Here is a 22,420-nt window from a genome sequence, read left to right as displayed (position 1 = left end):
GCCCCTTCCCCCGCCACGTCGGAGCAGGCTGGCGCAGTGCCGAGGGCGAGGATGGAAAACGACATCGGGGGAGGAAGTGAGGCACGAAGAGAAGTTGGAAGTCTTTTGCAGACAAAGGAGAGAGAAAGCTACTGAGCCAAAGCGAGAGAGCAGATGGTGCAAGGAGAAGACAAATGGGGGCCAAAACCTTCGTGCATGAATTTGAGGGGGAGTGTGTGCGCACAACATGATCACACAACACACATCCCCTCAGTCATGCATGTTGAATACTTCCACTGATCAAACACTGGCTAATTGGTGGCACGCTGACAATGGGCACGTAAAAGCAAAGTGTAATAGCTAACAAAGCGAAGTGTCATGAAACACACACGACATCCGCTGGCAACGTCGCACAGGACACAGCAAGAGAACATAACTCATTCTAGCTTCTACTGGGGAAATGAACTACAGACCATTTCCAGCCTTTTCACCCCCCCCCCCCCCCCCACACACCTTTTTAATAGGACCATTTCCTTAAACTTAACTCTGATTAATATTGCATTTGTTGAATATGAATTGGACACATTTTACCCATTCCAGGGCGGCCATTTTGTGGCTCGCTGTCAACTGAAAATGACATCACACTTTGTTGTAACAGGACTTTTCGCTCATCTTAAAGTAGGAAGCCAACGCAAACATTTTTTTTTCCCAGAATATATTCTATGCAGTCCCACTAGTTGAAACAAATCATTCTGATTAATATTGCATTTGTGGAATATGAGTTAAGCAGCAAAATGCAGCCGCTTTTAGCCATCTCAGGCGGCGGCCATTTTGTCACTTCTCTTTTGTCACTGAAAATGACATCACAGATGCTCAGGGCTCAGATAACGACCAATCACAAAACAGGTGAGCTGTGACTCGTTACCTGAGCCCCGAGTAGTTGTGATGTCATTTTCAGCCGACAGAAGTGACAAAATGGCCGCCCCCTGAGATGGCTAAAAAACTGTGAATTTCTCATATTCCCCAAAGGCAATATTAGTCAGAATGCCTTGTTTCCACTAGTGGGCCTGCATAGAACATATTATGGAAAAAAATGTTTGGGTTGACCTCTTTAACCAGAACTTTACTCTTGTAACACTTTATTCTCACAATATGGAAGATATTTTCACAGCCTTTTTGTGGCATCAACAGACCATCACAATCCTTTTTCAGTGTCAATTACTCCTGGATCACAATTTGTATTCCACATCAAACCCTGATTTGAACAACTTTCTTTACACATTCAGCTCTGATGAACCCATGTATAGTTTAGAATCAAACACCGCGACCTGTGCGGTCACAGGTAGGACAGGTAAACATGTGATTTCCATTTGGCATTTGTAAATGTAATCAAAACTCAATCATATCGTCTGCAGTGATTAATTACCGAGTGTTGACGTCTCAGCAGCCTCTGCAATGACTTCCTGTCGTCTCCAACTGAGGAATAAGAGACCCAAGTGTTAATCAGGGCAGCACTGACCTTGCGGGCAGCCATATTGGTTTGGAAGGCTAATCTAGTAAGTGCTTAATGACATGGCAATAAAACACTCCATGATGACAATTAGGCCAGCAAACAAATGAACTCACCTGGTCTGCAAAAGCTTCAGGCTAAGACACGGACTGATGTATAAGAAGTACAGCTGCTTTTGAAGGACATAGGATAGACGGTGTTTGCAAAAAAAAAAAAAAACAACAAAAAAAACAAGGCACATAATTACAACAACGATCTTTATTTCTTAAAATAAGATAAAGGACATTTTGTTATCAATAATACAGGTACAAAAAAAAGGAACAAAGAATACACGAGAATATGGCAGCTGGGTGGAATCAAGCAAGAATGAAACTGGCATAGATGTTCTGTAAATTGAGTGAAATGGGCTTTATATCCTTAAAAACAATGGGAGCTCATGGAAACATGTTTAAATGCAGGCGACGCGGCATCGATGACATTCTCCAATAAATAAGGCACAACTGACTGGGCCTAACATGACTGTCTTGGAAATTATGTGAAGGAATGGACCAACGATATTCACATTTGACATGGTGCATAAATACGTACTCATATTAAATCACTCTTATTAGATATTCCTTTGAATAAAACACAGTGGCGGCTATTACTGAGAATTAAAAATACTCCAAGGTCCTGATGTCCATGTTAAACATGACGCAATGTACGTGCGAACAAAGCAGAAACGGCAGCAAGTAAGTGAGAGTAATCCAGACATGTGCCATTTTCAACCCTTGTCCTCAACCATTTTTTTTTTTTTGTGCACTGCAAGACGATCGGTGCAACACATACACACCACGGTGCAGTCCTCACACGCAGATAAGCAGGCGGTGCTGGAGAAAGCGCAAGAAAGTGGACAAGATAAAAAGGTGGAGGATTAGTTTTGAGTGTCAGTTCCTTTTTGGCACCTGGAGTGAATCCATAAGGAGGAGTGTAAAAAATAAAAAGCTGCAGCGACTGTGGGAGGCGGGGGGGGGGGGAGAAAAAAAAAAAACATCGAGACTTCTTTTCACTCGTCGTCCACCGTAGTGAGAGAAAATCACTGCAAGGAAATGACAGCCACTCTCGTCAGGCATTTTTGTTTCCAACCCACCTGTATGGAGAGGGTCAAAGTTTTTAAGAATAAGGGACTTGAGGATCAGGTGGTTTCTATATCTCGTGGGCGGTAAGATGATTTTCCGGCACGCCGTTGGTGTGAGCCGCCGCCGTGTTGCTCTCATTGAGGCGCCTCACGCGGTACATTTCGTAGTGGATGCTGCTGGTGATGTCCTTTATGTTCTGCATGTGGGTCCTGGAAAAGTACACGTACATATGACATCACTCTGTGGCGGATACGTGGAAACATGACGGTACGGAACGTTGGCTCACCTGATGAGAAGATCCCGTAAATAGGCAAACTCGCAGTGGGCTATGTTTTCAACTGATGGGGAAAAACAAATTGTTAAATGTGACACTGGCCGCTCACAAAGGAGCAAGATTGTTTACTAAATTGATCCCTTAATGTGGAAGTCAACCCAAAAACATTCTTACAAGAATATGTTCTATGTAGACCCACTAGTCGAAACTTGGCATTCTGATTCATATATGTTTGTGGAATATGAGTTAAGCAGTAAAATCCACCCGTTTTTGTCCATATCATGGGGGCGGCTCTTTTGCCACTTGCTGTCAGCTGACAATGACATCACAGTTGTTCGGGGCTCGGGTAACAACCAATCATGACTCAGCGTCAGTAAACAGGTGAGGCGTGATTGGTCGTTACCTGAGGCCCGAGCAACTGTGATGTCATTTTCAGCTGACAGCAAGTGACAACGGCAGTATTGTTCAGAATGCCATGTTTACACCAGCGAAGGCGCATACAACATATTTTTGTAAAGAAAATGTTTGGGTTGACTTCCACAAATACAACAGAGTATTCGGCCAACACTGAAAAGCAAAAAAACCCAAAATAATTCAAATTACACTACCAGGATAAAGTCGCACATTTCCGGGAATAAAGTTAGATATTTTAGAGAATAAAGTCAGAGATATTTTGAGAATGAAGTTCTATATTTTTATAAAAGTTTTATAATTGGATATAGATTTACAACATTAACAACTCGAGATAAAGTACAAATCATTTTTAAGGAAAACAGCAAATAAACAGTGCCTTAGATTCTTTTGTCAATTTCATTAACTAAACAAAAATCCACTTACCAAGATATGAATCATTTTGGGCTAAATCACGTATGAGATGCTTTTTTTTTTTTTTTTTTTTTTTTTTACATAGATACAGCTTTCTCATTACATCTCAGTTGCCAACTCCATCTTATGTGGCATCTCAATGTAGCGATAAGTCTAATTGCTCATGCTGCATGTGTCTCCACAGCAGGAAATGAAACTTCCTTTATGAGACATTTGGTAGAGGGACACTGCCTCCTGTCTGGAGCGATAATATAATTAAGTATACAAGTGAAAATTACTGTTAACCAGCGCGGCTCTTTATTATATTATTATTAATGACGGCAGCACGGGGAGTGTGTGCATGAGGCCTGTGTCAGCTGCAGAGCGCATGACACCAGTCTCAAAACGTCATTGTTTGACTGCATGACCATTTCTTGGACCGTATGACTTTATTCGTGCAACAACTTTACTGTGGCAAATTCTTTAGACTGGTAAATTCAAACTTCACACTTGTAACGTAAATACTTCATTTGTAATACTACAACTTTATTATCCCAACCTCATAAACAATGCATTGTGACAATAACTTTATTCTGTCAATAGCACAACTTTTTTTTTTTTTAATTGGAACTTACTTTTTCACAAATGCCGCATTATTAATACATGAATGTGTGAATGTGACATCCTATTTTCTCTCGTGGCATTTTGATTATTTTTTTCCTTGTACCAGTAATATGCTTTTATTATTATGTAACACTGACTTTTTTCTCAACACTGGAACATATTCAGACATTCTCACTATTTTACTATTTTTTTCCTGGTGGCTTTACGAATTTCTCCTCATTATGCATTATTATGCTTATATTATGCTTTATTACGCTCTAAAACTTATACAATTTTTTCGGAGAATCTTAAATTAAGCCCCTCATATTATTAACTGACGTTTCACATATTCTTAAAATGTTCATTTCTCTTTTGCATACAATTTACACACCGAGCATCCTAGTTTTGCAAAACAGCCTGATATAGTTTTATCACGTCACCGTTTCAAACTCCACTAATGTCCCTTGACGTAAAGTTACTCCAATCTACTGTAAATCACCGATGACAAAAGAAAAATGAGAAGGGGCCTTGAGAGGAAGTTGTACCTTCAATGGTTCCCCACTTGGTCTTCCTCCCCAGCAACCTCCTGCCATTGACCTGGTACTCCTGATCGCTGCCCACGACAGCGAACGGAATCATCTCCTGCACGCATGCGGAACCACAAAATGACAACTGGCCCTCCGACACGCAGTTTGAAGGTCAGTTTGCTAATCTTGCGATCCTCACCCGGATCTTCTCGTTGATCATTCTGTCCTCGGCGTCTTCGTCAAACTCTTTCTGAGGGTAGATATCTATCCCATTGGATCGCAGCTCTTCCCTGATCTGCTCGAGTCGAATGACACATTACACTTTTGAAAGCTTCCGAGGCAAGAAATTAATTGGGCTTTAACATACCCAATTTATGGAATAAGATGGAGTTCAAGCTCCCGTTTTATGTGCTAGCGTGTGGACGTTACCTTCTTTTTAAAGAAATCCCTCTCCTCTAAGGTGAGTGTATCCGCTTTGGCAATGACTGGAACAATGTTGACAACCTTACTGAGACGCCTCATGAACTCCACATCGAGAGGCCGCAGACTAAGTGGAAAAGGGAAAACAAAGCGAATTAATATGCGGTACACAAATGGGCCACCAGAGGTCAGACACGCTCATGACCTACTTTTCTCTTGTGACGATGTGTGCAGGTTTGGCGGAATAGTGACCCGTTTAAGGAGCTCCTGCAGTTAATGGCAGCCGCCTGGCTAATAACTCTTTAACAGACTGCCCGCGTAAACACAGAAAGCCTGCTGCACTCATGCGGCAACACACACTCGCAAAGACCGCAGTGCCAAACTGACTGTGCGCATCCCAGAGAGAGAGAGAGACACATTTTGTCGCGTCCATCTTGTCTCTTTCCATTAGGCCAACACTGAGCAGCTGCTGGTCTGCCCATGTGACAACTGCATGATGCATTAGTGGATGGTGCGCATACACACACGCACGCGCGGGGGGGGCGATGGTTAATTCACATTCGCTCCATGCTCGAGTTCACCGCTGACGACATTCACCAGCATCTTCGGTGCGCCATTTGACAACATGGTGCTATTTGTAAGCATTTCACGACAAAGTATGTGGTAAACCCGCACGGCCAATTACTTGATGAACACATGAGACTGCGCACCATCACCCCAATTTATTCTAAATGCACACCGAGCCCCTGAGCCCCCACATAGTGAGGGGCTTAACCAAATGTGTGTGCGCAGTTGGATCATAACCAGATGTGTCTTTCTCCGAGGGATCCGGCAAAGAGAAACGTTGGGATTCGGAGCTGCTGCTGCTATTGCTGAAGGGCCTGGCAGGCCCCATCTTCCCTCTGCATGTTTGTGTTCTGGGACATGTTGCTAAGTGCTGGGAGGAAATGTGTGTGTGCTCCAAAAGCCTACGGATGTTCCGCACTCATTTACATAGGAAATGCTGACAAGTAAGGCAACCCTGCAGGCGCATTGGCTGTGTTTTTTTTTTTTTTTTGAAGTCAAAACCCAAAGTCAAAGCATGTGTGCCTGTGTCGCTATTAGCGTGTTTATGCTCGGACACATCCTCACCAGTGTCCAGTAGGCGGGATGAAGTATATGCAACAGTGGACTCTGGAGTCCGGGATCCTCTTCTTCCTGTTAATGTTTATCTCCTCCTGCAGATATGCCTCGTACTGGTCGTTAATAAATTTCATGATGGGCTGCCAGCTAGAAAATGAAGGGGCAACAGAGGGATGGGAAAAATTCATTAAAATAATGTAGTCACAGGAAAGCAACAAAGATGCGATGAGACATCTGGTTAGACGTCGCAATTGATTCAATATTTACAGTGGGGCCTCTAAATTAGTTTTTCCAAACGCACAAATACGGACACCTGCAGTGACAAAGCATCAAAGTTGAACCGCCATTTTGTGTCATCTCTTGCAAGAGTCCAGCTCAATGGGCATCTGAAGGATTTACTCCATGAGTGCGTTTGGCTTGGTTCATTTTTGTGCGACGACGCCACACATCGTGACGGCAAAGCGGAAAAGTACGATGATAACCACAGAACTGGTTTTTAGCCAAGCGGCTCAGTACAGCGTGGCAACAATAACCTGACATCAATAATAATTTCTTTAAGTGTTCATCTTATCATCATCAACATGAGCAGTTTTACTATGCAGTGGTAAACCTCTGAACAGATCGGACAGCGACAAGCTCGTTCGTCCTGAGACGCTCCACTGAATATGTTTAATGGAACAAAAACTGAAATGTACCAGTTCTCATTGTTTATCTGATCTCCAAAACCAGGTGTGTCAATAACCGTCAGCTTCATTCTCACTCCCTTCTCCTCGATGTCTGCACAAAAACAAACACACAAGGTCAATCGATGCTATAGATACATTCTTTAAAGTGGTCAACCCAAACATGTTTTTTTTTTCAAAAATATGTTCTATGCAGGCCCACTAGTTGAAACAAGACAATATGGTTAATATGAAATATGAGTTACGCTGCAAAATCCACCCCCTTTTTCGCCATCTCAGGGGGCGGCCATTTTGTCACTTTTGTCGACTAAAAATGGCTCAGGGCTCAGGTAACGACCAAGCACGGCTCACCCGTTTTCTGAAGCTGAGCCGTGATTGGTCGTTATCAGAGCCCTGAGCAAGTGTGATGTCATTTTCAGTCCACAGAAGTGACAAAATGGACGCCCCCCGAGATTACTAAAAATGGGTAGATTTCGCTTCTTAACTCATATTCTCACAACTCCGCGACGCATATTCTTGTAAAAAATATGTTTGGGTTGATTTCCCTCTTTAAGGCTTTATTGTGGCTAAAAATAGAGTGTGAAATGGTCAATTCGGTCAGTGTCAAGTAGAAATACACTAGTGGACTGTACCATGACTGATAGATTTGATTTCAATTGTCTTGGGGATCTTCTCCTGGGCAGTGGCCAACACAGACTTGCGACTGACTTTGGATTTGAATAGCGTGTTCATCAGAGTAGACTTGCCCAGGCCACTTTGTCCTGTGAGAGAAAACAAAAAGACACACACACGCAACACACGGCAGAATGAGACAAGCACCGAAGTAAACGGAATTAACATCTTCCTCCACACCGCCGTTTACAACATATCGTATGTGGCATTGGTGTCACAGAAGATTCAAAAATAAAGTCCGCTACCTACTTAAAAACTTGAGACACAGTGAGGAGAGAGCAAAGCTGTATAACGATTGAATAATACACTTCAGACAGGAGAGAAATTCAAAGTGGCCGTGTTTGGGTTTGCATGCATGCGATTACTGCATGATCACAGTAATGATGTGAATGAGGCGTTACAGCAATCCCTACTGTGTCTGGATGCTGATTACAGTTCATTTTGACGGCGCCATTTTTTGTCCGACCTTGATTAGAGAGGAAAATTAACATTACGGGAGAGGAAAATTAACATTATGGCTGACTAGCAGCAGCTAGATGAAATTGTCGATTTCGGTGTACTCAAATGATATGACTATTGGATTACCAAGCTCGGAAAGAAGTCGTTGTTATGATTGCAAATCTTCATCCGAGCAGCTAAGAAATGTATGAGTCCACAAGTTTAGTATTCGTTACAGCCTTCGCTTCAAGGTGCATTCTCTTTAATTAGGGAAAAGGCGTATTAAAGAGAGGCGCAGAACTAAACGGCATACAGTGGAATTTCCAACACTGAATGCCCCCAACACTTGTACGATTTGGGAATTCAGAGGTTGGGCAGCACACAACTATTAGGATTAACACCACCACTACTGTATTTTCCTCTTGAATTGGCATTTCCGAGGGCTGGAATTTCTCTCCCTTACCTACGACCATGATGTTGAGCTCAAAACCTTGCTTCATGGCCTTTCTCCTCATCTGCTCCAGGATGGCGTCAATGCCCACGTAGCTGAAATCCACCACCGGGGCCGTGGGTCTGTCGCTGTACGACGCCATGGCATCAGGCACCACCGCGTCGGTCATGGCGCTGCTGCTGCCGCCGCTGTAGCTAGAAATCACTTCCGGCCCTAAGTAGGCAATGAAGAGAGAAGTGTTGAGAATGAACATTTGCGCACGGGGCGGGGTGTGGCAGTACGTCGCGGACGGTTCAACAAATGAGCACTTCTCATCTTTAAAATAAAATAAACTCGTTGAATTCAGTGGACTGAAATACGCGAGGATCAGTAAATGGACGCAGGAACCCGTATCAGTTTGATGGAGACCATTTGCAAGATGTTCAATTTCCATCCCACATGCAGGTCTGCACTTGATACTGAAGCAAAAAGGGGAGCAAGCCAGTAATCTGCCAAGCTGCAGAAAACATTAAATATAATCACCAGCTTTGTAGACATCCATGAAAACAACAATAAAAGTGCATAATCATCAGTCTAACTGCTGAGACTGTTGCCGTAGCGTCTGTCTAAAAGATGGCTGTTAGCAGCAAATCATCTCCACTCACGAGGACCTCGAAAGCACTGTTGTACTACGCAGTATTTGATATTTATCGGCACGTGTGAAGGATATAATATTAATATTTTACTATGTGGGCTGTAATAATCAAATTAGATTTGATTTATACAACGTTTTTCATACAAACAAAAGCAACCCAAAGTGCTGTACAATAAAACACATCCAAAACATACACGCACACACACACACACACACACAACCTGAAGAACTATGCTAAACAAGATAAGAGAGACCAACAACAGGACATCGTATCACACATCACCAGTATCCACATGTCCTCACAAAGCGCGTCGAGAATTTCATCGGCTAGAGAGCGCTTAATATAGTCAACACGGCCTCATTCTCCGCGTTGCTGTCGCTTGATGTGAAAATGGAAAGGAAACGGCTCAGCCAGAAACCTGAGACACAAACACTTCGTGCGTACCATCGGACCTTTTTGCTCCTTATCACACCGAGCTGGCCCCGTAGGCACGTACACGTCTGAGCACATGACAACATGAGCGAAGGCTTTATCAGCTATTGGATTCCAGTGGTGCACAAATCCTACTCCCAGACCGTCTCCGGACTGACTCCCCTCTGCCAGTTTGTCTTAATCCGCTCAAGTCGGCATCACTCGGGGAGTTCTATCGACACGACTGCACTACGAGGGTCAGTGCACTTAAAACCTGGCGCGGCGTTGATAACTACAAGCAATTGGGGGGGTAGAATTACACTGCTGTGGAAAGTGGCGGCTAAATCGAGATCAACAAGAGTCTTGCTTTTATAATGTGCTCCTTTGTGTCAGTCCCACCTATGGGAGTAGATTTTTCATGGCCTCAACACCACTTCCCCATCCTGTTCCAACAGTCAGTCAGCAATTTGATGTGACTTACTGCCCTCCACCTCTGCGCCACACCTCCTGCATTCCTCCCTCTGCTGCTGTCTTTCAAGCTCACCCTTTTTCCTCTTGAAACGGAAAGATTCGGCAGCAGAAGGGCTTTCCCCCTTGCAGTCATATTTCAATCGCACGTCGATTTACCATCAACCTGTCAGAAAGTGTGAAACCCGCTAAAACTCTGCTCCCATCGTTTGGAGCTTTGACGTGCGGCAGACGTGATGACTAAACACAAAAAAGAACTCGGACATTAAAAGGGGACCGTACATGATGTTGAACTGTCAAAAAAACACTTGAGATAACCTCAAAACAAAAACCATTTCTTATAGCAACCGATGGTAAATTAGGGACGGGCGAGTACCGATCCCACGTAACAGTTCTCGTGGAGATTCCGATACCAGCCACCGATACTTCAGGTAAAAAAAAAAAAAATTATTACAATGAGTAAGTCCTCCTCGGGCAGTAGTTGGCGCTAAATCACGGCAGACTGACACATCGGGGAATCATCATGTGTCAGAAAGGTCTTTGTTCACTTTTTAAAAAAAAAATTTTGTGTTCAATGGACTTTTATTACTTGAGGTATTGGAAGGCAGCCATGCCCCTTTTTGCCAACTATATTAAAATTTAGCGGCCTAAAATTTGAGATTTAGTGCTGTGTCATCACTATCAACAAGAACACAAAGGTCCATGAAAATCTGATTTGTTAAATGTTTCAGATTTTTTCGGGCTAGGTGACAACAGTTGAGAACCACGCCTTCGGAAACTTATATTACATCATGGGGGAGACCTCTGTGTCTTAAAACATATTTCTCCTCCATAAGCAACCTTATCTTACTCACATTAGCGAGTTCAGCTCTAAAACCAAATACGTGAAAGCCGTCACCATAACCTCATATTGGACAACATTTTCTATTCCCTGACCGAGGTGGCGCAGACATGTCGTGGTCCTGAGCCAGTTACCCCGGGTGTCTGGAGACAGCCGGTTGGAGCGGGACCCCGTAAATGTTAAAAGGCATTTGAGCTGCACATGAGAACTGTCTGGCCCTGGTGGTTTACCATCTGGTGGACGTTATCTGGACCGCTGGTTCGCGCCAGGTCAAACAGGGATGACAGCAGACCACACACACGCTACAGGAACATCCTCATAAACTGATTAGCCGGTAGATTCTATTCCATGCATTTAATGCTACATGTTCATTTTAACCACAGACAACCTTGCGGGAATTTGTCAGAAAATTTAACTTAGAAAATATTTTATATTTAAATTGTTTACTAATATTTGACTAAATTGTGTTGCCGAATTTTCCTGCTTTTTTAAACACCACACACCGATATTGAGTTTTCGAAGGTCACGTAATCACCGATCGATCGACTGACCGCAGCATGATCAAAAGCAAGCAACGGAGTCACATGACCACATGCTTCCCCCTGCTGAGAATAGCAGCGCTGCACGACACCCTTCATAGCTTTCATTGAGTTGATGTGCAGCTTCATTGTCACTCATCTTTAGTTTCTGAAGGGATTTCCCCTGTATCACATTCAGTTATGGGTTGGCATGTTTCCTTTGTTTGAGAGAGAAAAAAAAAAAGCTACAGAAGAACAGTCGGAAAAACAGGATGACTAATCGGCGATACTGTTTTCAATTATAGACGCCAAAGAATTCTGCTCTTGCTTCCAGAAGTATTGGGTTGCGGGGCTTTTTTGCAAATATTGGTCGGCTTTTTGCTGAGCTGCAAAAGCATTTTGGAGGAGGAAATAGTTCAGAGTAGGAGGGAGTGAGGGGGCAAACTGATGTTCAGAGGATAAGCAAGAGATAAGGGAAACAAAAAAGGGAAGAAAATAGGAAGAGGGTCATTGAGCAGCGGAGAGCAGAAAAGGTCATAAAAAGGTAAAAGATGAGTGTGGACTGGCGGGGGAAAAAAAAGTGAGTGATTGGTTATTTACTTCATTTTGTCAAACCCATTCCTGAAGAAATGCAACCAGATAAAACCCTGCAAAATTGTGTCTTTTCCACAGCAAAGCGCAGATGTGGTCAAAACCACCGGGCCTTGCGCCTGCTGCCCAATATGTTGATCTTGACACCATTGGTGAGCAGGTCAAAGGTGGTGTTCCCACTTTAGGACCAAAACGGGTCACGCCGAGTTATGTCCGATAAACAAGTGGCTTAATGTTTTCCGCAAACCACATCTGAAGGGAGGACTCCAGACAAAAGAAAACATGCTAGCTAAACTTAGGTCAACAGTCAGGGATTCAAATCTGACATGAAATCTGCAAATCCCATGATAAGATATCTTAAGAGTTGTTCACACAAATCTGTCAAGTAGGCAAGGGGGATTGTTTTCGCCAAAGCAGAGCCATGTCAAACACACATTAGTGGACAAACCCACGAAATGGGTCATTTGGATCTTTGCTCTGCTCTAAAATGTTTTTTTATGGGCTCTCTTTCCAAACATAGTCTCCTTTTGTCCTTTATTTATATTCCCAGGCAGGACAAAAGGGGGCTTGGTCTCATCTTAAGACGGCCAAATTTGTTTCGATTGAGACCCAGATGTTTGGGAGCAAATATGTTGGCCGTGGCTTTTCCAGTGAGTCTGGATCCTGCTCGTTTATGGCAAGCGCCAAATACAACTGAGAAAACATCCTATTGTGGGCGGGCAATCTAGGCCATTGTACGGATTCAAGACGGCGCCACATAAACATGTTCCCCATTTTTATGGTAAATATCCAAATAAACAAGGAAAATTAGCACTGGTGGCGCTTCAGACACAGTCTGCTTTTTGTTATTAAAGTCAGAGTGTTTGTGCAGAAAGGAACAATTCCCAGAGTCGTGGTCATACGGCCCTCTGGACATATGTGCCCTTTCACCTCTGCGTGGTCCAACTCGCTCTTTGTTTCACCTGACTGTGCATTTCTTTGCATAAAAATTAGGACTGGCCGCCATATTCTTCATACTGTACAGTATTATACCATATCATGTATTAGATTTCATTTATGTGCCCTGCTCCATGGGTTTATATTTATATATACAGTCACAGCTGATTTTGGCTTGCTAGCTTGGTATTGCTATTTTGTTTAAGGGTTCAAAATTCAAGTGCACCAGAATGCATCAGCACAAATAAAATAATGTCGCTCTCTTCCCTGATTGGCCATAAGAATGTAAACAGGAAGGTTTGCTCAGAGGACTGGCAAGTGATAAGCAAATAAAGCAGCACAAATAAACACACAACATAACCAAACCTAATGTGTATGTTAATAACTAACAATTATTTGGACAATCTAGCAGGTAGAACACACCAGAAAATAGATCACAATAATATTGTTGTGACTATACGTGCCTCTATCTGACATCTTGCAAGTTGCAAGGACGAAAATATTAAGCACAGGCAAATCCAAAATCTAAAAGTCTAAAATCTGTTTACATGCCACCTGTTATTAATATCACGATAAGGCTTTTCAAGTTGAACAGTCCCAGTCAAATGTGACTAGATTGGCCTGTAGTGAGCAAGAGTGCAAAGGTCAAAGTGTATCAGTGGAATGGCTGGCTGACATCAAGCGTGGAGCCACATGGAATCTCACCTCTGTCCTCATACAGACCTTACTGACGTCATACACATGAAACGGTCTTCATGTGCGTCCAGACACAACATTTTTCAAATTATAAGCGAAGGTCCACCGTGTGATTCATTCATTCATTATGAATTAACGCTTTAATAAGAAAGATATTTTCATTTCCAATGTCAAAGTATGCCTGAGCAATCACTAGCTCACTTCCACTTGTCTACATTAGAATCTGCGTTTACATGAACGGGTGATGGTTTTGAAATAAAGATGATGCCCAGAATCTAAGGGCCAAAAGGTTGTACGAGTCAGACCCCAAATTCTGGGGAGGAGTTATGATCTGTTCCAAGACCGGTCCATAGGCTAACTTGGCTGCTATAACACAGACATCAACAAAAGACACACAAGGTAACAGTGACCTTTTCGGCGTGCCATCAAACACTGGTGAAAGGCCAGTGTCTGTTCTCGCCTGCCAGTGCACCGGGGTGCCTTTCAACGGCTCTGCGTGTCCACAAGAATGTGCGCCGCATACGTGCCGGTGAGGCAAAGCAGAGGCGGATGACTTTCTAAAACTGCGAAGGACGGTTGCTGTTTTCCATCAGTTGATTGTTTGACAACTAAAGTACTGTCTGGGTCAAGGTGCAACAATGCATGGCACAACACAAAATGAGTCTTAAAAATTAACTCTAGTGTTTACCCGCCTCGACAAAAAAAAAAAAAAAAAAAAAAATGATACCGCCTGATCTGCTCAACAGCTACGCTCATCACTCAGAGCAGCTGCAGTGATGCAGTCACATTGCAGCTGAGCCAAGTTGACAGTAGGGATGGAAATAGGTACATTTTTTTGTGTGGAATCAATGTTGATTAATTGTGTCTTGAAGTAATGGACTGCACTATTTGGCTGCAACCAGCAGAGGCGCTGTTCATTCAATCTCAACTAGTTTGTTGTTTTCCTGTCGGCTTGCTATGGCAACTCCTCTGGGTACCATCGTCTGTATACACGAGACTGATATTGACAACTTTTTAAATAAAATTGTTCATAAAAGTATTAAGAAATTGATTTTGCCAATTAACTTTCATGTTGAAATGCTAACGCTAGCTACTTGAACCACCTATCTTAGTAGGTCTTCCACCTACCTAACCCGAAATTTGACATGACAATGTAACCCTGAATACTATTTTGTTCCGCTATTGCCACATTTGTCTTTCACATCAACAAAAAAAGGGCTCGTATGATTTCACAAATTGAAAAAGTATAACCAAAAAAGACCGCCCATGCAATTCTAAAATCTCAAAACGAAACACTAGAACCTTGAAAGTTATGCTGAAAAAAAAAAAAAAAAAAAAAAAAAATAGGGGAGGGGGGGAAAAAAACGACTCAAAGGTCTGAGTGACACACACAGACACACCAACCATGCAGCTATGAGGACTTGTTAAGTGATCTGGTAATGGATCACCATGAGAACAGAAAAAGCGTGTAGCTAATACTAGTCAAATGAGAAGACAAGCGGGGCTAAAGCACAATGGAATGCCTCTGTATTCATGCAGACACTGCTACACAACAGACATGCCACTTTTAGAAGAACTTCAGCAACAATAATCATGGCCATGTGCACACTCAAACACAGCAAACTTCAATGCACTGATAAGCTTCTTGCCATATCTTCTCCTTACAGACAACATCAACACATGGACTGATATTCAGCCGTATTTCACCTATCAAAAAAAAAAAAAAACCCAAAATCCTGTGAAACATGCACAAAAAGCAACACTTAAACATACGGATCACTTACCGCGTGTGCAAGAGTTGTCCCTGGCTGTCGTGCAGTGTTGCTAGTAAGAGGCCAAACTCTTCTGTGGCTCTGAAAGCTCCCCGCTGGCCCCTCCCACCCTTGCTTGTCATGTGAACCAGGACGCGAAAGCAACAGGAGACACCCACTTCCTTTATCTAGCCCCCGAACCTCAAAAGGGCAAACTGAAACGGCATGCCTTTTAAATAAGCGGATTGGATTTCCTGGTGGACAATCAGGTGGAGATAGTTGATGCGTCAACACACACCGCAAGCCTTTTCGACTCAATACCAAGCAAGAGTGAGAATTTACAACCTAATTCGTGGTCTTGACCTCATGGTCCGGGCCCCGGGCTCAGCATTCATCAGATCCCATTCATTCCTCTCACATCAAGCCACTCTGATTCCAAGAGCACACCTCGGTGCGCCGTTGCCATGACGCGATAACAAACAGCAGATTAACACTTCGCTAGCGTCGGCACCTTTGCAACTTGTTCAATTTCAGAATCCTGGTTCAACTTAATCTGGGAATTGCTTTTTGTGTGGGAAGACAATTATGAATGGAAATCTGATGGAACATTATTAGCAAAGGGTGAAACATTTCAGTGGAATCTAGACAAAAAATGTGCTTCCTTTTGTCCATGCCTAACAGTCCCCATTCATTCATATTTCCTTAAAAATTGCCATCATATCACAAATTCTGAAGCTAAGGAGCACAACTGTAGATTCACCGCATGCACGCTTTTAACATTTATTCAGTCTTTTTCATCAAGGATGACATCACTGTGATCTACAGTCTTCTTTAAACATGAAACACCTTTATGCTGAGCACAATTATCTTTGTCTGGCCTTAAAAATCATCTTTGAAATGTCATCTTTGATCAGCGCTGCTGATGCAAGTCAAAGCCTTTCCGGTAGCTCCATTTGTTCGTTTTTTTTTTTTTTTTTTCTAATATGTAGTTTTAGCTTAATTATTAAATTTCATCCGTTGTGTATTTCTAAGTTTTTGCATTTGAGGCTTCTTTTAAGGCTATTTGGCGCATTTCATTCAGACGGGGCTCTGTTCTGAAGTGAATTGGCAGAGAAAGGGATTGACAAACAACACGGACACGTTTTAATAACTCATTTGATGGACAATCAAGCCCGACCTGGCCTGCAACTGTAAACCTAAAAACAAAATTGGTGTGAGGCGATGCGTCATTCACTTGTTTTAAACCTAGGAGCAAGCCAATTACTTTGACCGATTACTGTTCTTATGGAGTGTGTATGCACGCGTGATTAGAGAGGAGAGGAAACAGCTGTCTGCATTCTGACAGGAAGTGTAATTACAAACCAGGTCAGGGGCTTGAGTACACTCATACTGCCACGCGAGCACACGTACGACCAAATGCATAATCTGGCCCTGCATTCTTGAAAACCAAGAATCCCATTCCTGAAAAAATAAACAATGTGCCGCAAGCATGGTTGGTTGGTTTTCGTTCGCTACAGACTTTGCAGCCAAGACAAACCAACACCTGCGCATAAAGTATATACTATACCTGCCAACATGTCGCTGCTGACTACCATTTAAAAAACACTGAGGCACCCTGATAGGGCTCCAAAATTACACTAGCGCAACACAAAAAAAAAAAACAGAAATGGAGTTTATAGTCTTAAATAAACTCTTAGAAACATAACACTGCCCCCTGAAGTTGGGGCCTCTCCGCTTCTTTGACTTCTGTTTCCAGCTCTCTTAGGTTACCCTTCATCATTTCATTAAAAAGCTTCTTACTTAAACGCTATGGTGCAATTGGTAAGCCAAAATGAAATTTGAATACAAGCCGTTCTGTGATGCTGGTTCACATCCAAGTTAGGGTTAGCTTAAAGTGAATTTGTTCCAGGCTCAAAACAAAAAAGTTAGCCACTGCATAACACTGCCCATTCATCCATCGACAATAGATCAGTGGTTCTCAAACTTTTTACACCAAGTTTCACTTGAGAAATACTCAAACTACCACCATCGGGGTGTAGTAGGCCAAAGTGCTCTTCAAAAAAAAAAAAAGTGTAACGTTATGCACTTGCATGAACATAAACATTGTGCTTATATATTTGAACATAAAAACTATTAAAATGTATCACATAAATTAAATGATTTTTTTACCAAAATAAAAATTGAGGCACTTATAACAATGCAGTGGTAGGTACATTTTATTCAATGATTTTCCACATACCACTAGAGGGAGCTCGTGAATTACTAGCACAGCTGTCACATAATGGTTGGAATGAATGTATTTGCGTTATCTGTGTGGTGCAGGTATGTGGTCCAAGTCTTGTAAGCTTCATTTCTAGTTTGATGGTTAGTGTTCTACTTTTCTCCTTTGCCACTAGTAGTACCCTGAAGTAAAGGTGTAACAATCGTGTACTGTCCACCACTGTCTTTAGAAGCCTCACAGGAGTGAGGTTTTACGAACACACTTGCACAGCACACGTATTTCAAAAAAAAAAAAAAAAAGAAGAAGAAAAATCAACTCATTAGTGGAGTTAATCTCACAGATGCTTACAGAGGTGAAACAAAAGATTTTCTGTCGCCACGTCACTTTATACTTGGGCGATTCCGCCGTAATAGTACAATATGTAGCAAACGACTGTTACTATTAGATACGAGTGACGCTCACTTATACTTTCAATACCATTTGGTTTACTTACTGTGTGTTGAAAAGAAAGACTTGATGATCGATGATTTCTTCAGACACATTTTTTTACAATTAACTTGGTCGATTAGTTGTCGATCGAACAATTAATCGTGACAACGAACAATTAATCGTGACAACTCTAGCATAGAAAAAAAAAAAAAAAAAAATCAATCTTTACACAGAGGCTAACCCAAATCTGCTACGCCGTTGCCCTTGTGCCCTGTAGATCTTTTACGACACATGATCAATCAATGACACGTGGCCCATGCCGCCTTTGTATTAAAGTACACAGGTGACCGGTCTGTCTTCGTCTTGGGAAAAAGTGAAGGCAATGGGTGATATTTGAGTGAGGGCACAACAATATACATCATGTGAGTGTACAAATGTGAAGCGATTTTGGGCCACATATTAAGGTAAGGCTTGAGTTGCTGTACCCAATATTTAGGTTTCACTGAATTGTACATGTGCATAGTGTGGTTAAGCATGTAAAATAAGCACTAAAAGAACGAGTGCCCATGTGAAACAAGTGGGAGGTGACCACAGAAAAAAACAAATGGTTCCATGTGTGCTGTGCCCAAAGGGGATCCGAAAGCCACTGTGTAGGATATTAGGAGACATTTAAACGAGTCTGGGTGTGTATGCGTTCGGGAGGCTTGTAGTTATGTGTTTGTATATGGATATATGGATGATCGCGACAAGTCCAGTTCTCTGGGAAAAGCGGATGTACTTCCTAGGTTTATGGGAAGAATTCAGCCAAATGAGGTTCTAGTAGTAGTGTCATTATTAGATGATTAGATTCTCGTCAAAGGAGATTCCCATACTGAAACGTCACATTGGTGTCAAAACACAGTGGAGAAGCACATTGTTAAGAGAATTACTAACTAGAATGGTTCCAAATGCTGCGCTGGCAACAGACTGCACAAGCGTCAGTGCTATAATAATCCCAGGTGTTATGAGATTGCGTACCTGTGCAACAGCATCGCCTGCTGGTTGCTGAAGGAAATACAACAATAGGGGGAGAAAAAAATGTCAATCTAAAACTAAATTGAACCGTCTACGTCGGTGAAGGGCTGCTTAAATGAAGGAGCAGGCCACAATTTTTCATCAGTGCTACTGGGGGGTGTCACACAGTTCTAACCAGATGTATGACCAAACTGCCATTTGAAATATGGACTAAACACGTGCATATATCTGTTTTTTATTGACCCAATCACATTATCTTAATATATGTCATGCTCAATGCATGTATAAAAGATCCAGCCTTCAACAACCAAGGGTTTGAACAATCAAAAATGAACCATACATACATATAAACAACATACATAGAAATCTTACAAAAGCTCAACATAATTTATTACACATGACAAACATTTTGGTAAAGATTTTAGCAAGGGTCATGGAAGTTGACATGATTTGCTTTCATGGGCTACATAAAAGGATGGGGGGGGCGGCTGATCTGGCCCCCGGGCTTTGAGTTTGACACCTGTGGTTTAACTCTTAGACAAAAGCGTCTTTCATCAGCATGAGGGCAGTGACATCACAGCTGTCAAGATCACAGCGTGATCAGTAGACAACTTCCTAACTCCGCCGACAAAAGGCTCGCGCGCACACGTCGGCCGATGATGCGTCGCGAGGATAATGGCTCAAATTCAACAGGCTAACTGTCTTGTTTCCTCATTCCACAATGTAAAGTACAAGGTGCACAACCCTGATGTCATAGTCCCAACTATGGACATCCATATCATAGGCAATGTCACTAGCTTCCCAATTCATGAGAAAGCAAAGTGAAAGTAAACAGTTTTTTTCTGGCTCAGTGCCCAGTTTCGTTTCTAAGGTAATCGTCACTCTGGGAGCTTTAAAGCAGCTCGCAAGGCAAACACAGCTCAGAGTCCGATCCGAGGACAGCCGACTATTGAAGGTAAGAGCCACGCATTTGTTGTCTTTGCCTTCTTTTCAAATGAACATTACTGACAACTAGAGCAATATTCTCTCCTTCACAACGACGAGTTTATTTTTTAATAAGTTTCACATTACCCGTGATGTTTTGCGTTGCCGTTCCAGCCAAGAAACTACTCTTTGGCATGTAACTTGGCAATGCTTAGTTATTTGCTAGCTCAGGCTTGTTTGAACAATCTCAGGTGTACCTTTGAGCCTTTTTAGCAACAAAATCCTGAATGGCTTGAGAATATAAAGCACGAGCGAGCAATTCAAACAATAACATTTCAAACATCCCTACAGGATGAAGATGTCGTGGGGGCTGGCGCTTTGCTGCGCTGCTCTGCTTCTTTCCATCACCTCCGTCTGCGCCTTTCAGAAGCTCAACTCTATCAACGATTTGAAAAAGGTCAACTTTGGCCGAGCGGTGCCCAAACACAGCCTGGTGCTGCTCCACTGGTTTGCCAACACGATTGACATTGACAACAACGACGTCATACGACTGACTTTCGACCCGAACCTCGGAACGTACGGTTCGCATCACTACGGAAACTACGAGAGGCTGTTGAATCCACTGCCTCAGGGAAATACCCGATACCGCTACTACACCGTTGGCAATCTCTTCCAAGGCCGATCCGATCTTCCCGATTATGTCCTCCACCCACCGAATGCGGAGTACAGGGGGAGAAACAGAGACCGGATCATATTCCGGGTGAGGGAGCCCCACACGGGCCGGCAAACCGGCGAGACGGTAGATGAAGTCTACATCACGCAGCATTATGAAAACTCAAATGAGGGCACCCGTTATGATCCCGCCTACACATACCAGATCACCACCAACCTCCTACGGCAAATCCGAGAGTTTTCAGTGGAAGATAACAAACGCAACTCACTGATGGATCTCAGAGAAGACTTTGGAAGCAACATAAACGACTCGCAATTAAGGTCCCTCAAAATCTCATGGCGCGAACTCGCTTGCCTTGGACTGCTGTTGTACATGGTCTTGGAGGAAAAATACTACCAACACAACAAACCTCGGCCTGCGGAAAAAAGAAACGTGCCACCTCACTGCGTCGTCAACCTTCCGGACGACAGAGAAAACCGCCAGGATGCTCCACAAAGCTGGCGGGAACCACTTTCTCAGGGCGAGATTCAACTCGAAGTGACGACCGGAACAAAAGGAAGGGCGGACATTCTTTGGCGGGGTGTTCCCGAACACTACCTAAAGAAACGCGTGATGGTGGTACTCTATAAGGACAATAACGCCCAGGAAGCAATGTACTCGAAAGTGATTGCTGACGATTCTGGCCATGTCAACACCTCTGTACTCCTGAATGCTGGCCTCCAGGCCCGGCTCCATAAGACAAAGAAAAAGTTCTGTTTCTGGACAGTAGCGGCTGAGGAGATATGCAGGGGAGATGAGTTTAGAAATCCAGAAAAGGTTAGCATACCCGGCTTTGGTGCGAGCCTACAACTATTTGTGAAGGACGGCAAGGCTTGCGCCCGATTATTTGTGAACAAGTCGTTCGGAAATTGGGCAACAGAGTTCAACAAGTCCTGGGTGGGGTTCTACGAAAATCCAAATAAATCCACTCAAGAATATGAATGGTGGCGGTGGCAGTGGGCCGCCAAATTTAAACCGGCGTCTAGCGGTACTCCACTTGACCAATTGCAGGATGTTTATGAGTACCACTCGGGTATGACAATTGCCCCAGGAGTCCAGGCACGATTCATTCTCAGGAATAACATCGTGATGGCTCAAACATCAAGCTGGAGGTGATCCAAATTTTTTTTTTTTTTTTGAAAGTCAAGGACAATTGCACTATCACAATACAAGCTGATCAAATGGATGCCAGTACTTAGAAAATTGCTGTAAAACTAAATCTACTGTTTAGAAAATTGCTGTAAAACAAAATCTACTGTACATCATTTCAATTTTGATCCCTTTGCTTGGGGACCCACGCATCATCAATAAAATGTGTGTGTGGGGCCGAGGGGGGACACGTTGGGCGACAATCCTGTTTAACTGCTGTCAAGTTAGGCATCAAGTCCTTCAAATTGCTTGGGTGCGTGACAATAACTCATTCACTGCCATTGACGAATTTACTTGTCTTTTCACCGTCCAGCCATTCAATCCCAGGAATTTATTTGTATTTAAATTTTTTTCTCCAAACGTTAAGGTAAAAGATGGTCTGAAAATGTCTGGCAGTGAATGAGTTAAGATGCTCCCTCATTTTTTTTTTTTTTTTTTTTAATCATTTCTTTTCTTACAAGTAATTTCAGTCATTTTGTGTATTTGCAAGAATGTAAATTTTCAATAAACATTTTCAAATACC

General features: G+C 42.8%; 2 protein-coding genes across 5 annotated transcripts in view; one reads left to right on the top strand and one right to left on the bottom strand.

Moving 5' to 3' along the window:
* Positions 1-1,729: 1,729 nt before the first annotated feature.
* The window catches only part of septin9a (septin 9a), a 47,675-nt gene continuing 26,984 nt past the window's right edge, over positions 1,730-22,420 (bottom strand). For all 4 annotated transcript variants that reach the window (XM_086054917.1, XM_086054920.1, XM_086054918.1 and 1 more), the window contains 9 exons: positions 8,614-8,814; positions 7,673-7,801; positions 7,053-7,134; positions 6,367-6,504; positions 5,245-5,362; positions 5,015-5,110; positions 4,834-4,930; positions 2,894-2,945; positions 1,730-2,816 (listed from right to left, as the gene is read on the bottom strand). In XM_086054917.1, coding sequence (XP_085911043.1) covers positions 2,675-2,816; positions 2,894-2,945; positions 4,834-4,930; positions 5,015-5,110; positions 5,245-5,362; positions 6,367-6,504; positions 7,053-7,134; positions 7,673-7,801; positions 8,614-8,814 — 1,055 coding nt within the window. In that variant the 3' untranslated portion in view covers positions 1,730-2,674. The remainder of the gene's footprint in view (positions 2,817-2,893; positions 2,946-4,833; positions 4,931-5,014; positions 5,111-5,244; positions 5,363-6,366; positions 6,505-7,052; positions 7,135-7,672; positions 7,802-8,613; positions 8,815-22,420) is intronic.
* On the top strand, positions 19,741-22,407 carry LOC147134540 (uncharacterized). Its single transcript, XM_086054921.1, has 3 exons — positions 19,741-19,847; positions 19,964-20,067; positions 20,388-22,407. Exon 3 carries the CDS (start codon positions 20,389-20,391, stop codon positions 21,862-21,864), a length of 1,476 nt encoding a protein of 491 aa, XP_085911047.1. The 5' UTR covers positions 19,741-19,847; positions 19,964-20,067; position 20,388; the 3' UTR covers positions 21,865-22,407.

This window comes from Filicampus tigris, chromosome 16 (genome assembly GCF_054856515.1).
Source record: "Filicampus tigris isolate MCC_2025a chromosome 16, RoL_Ftig_1.0, whole genome shotgun sequence".
NCBI classification, from domain to species: domain Eukaryota; kingdom Metazoa; phylum Chordata; class Actinopteri; order Syngnathiformes; family Syngnathidae; genus Filicampus; species Filicampus tigris.
The sequence above is the reverse complement of the archived record's forward strand: the minus strand, read 5'-3'. Positions and strand labels throughout refer to the sequence as shown.

What these genes read in the sequence shown, in the direction of transcription:
- LOC147134540 (XM_086054921.1), top strand. Translation starts at nt 20,389, where the DNA reads ATGAAGATGTCGTGGGGGCTGGCGCTTTGCTGCGCTGCTCTGCTTCTT.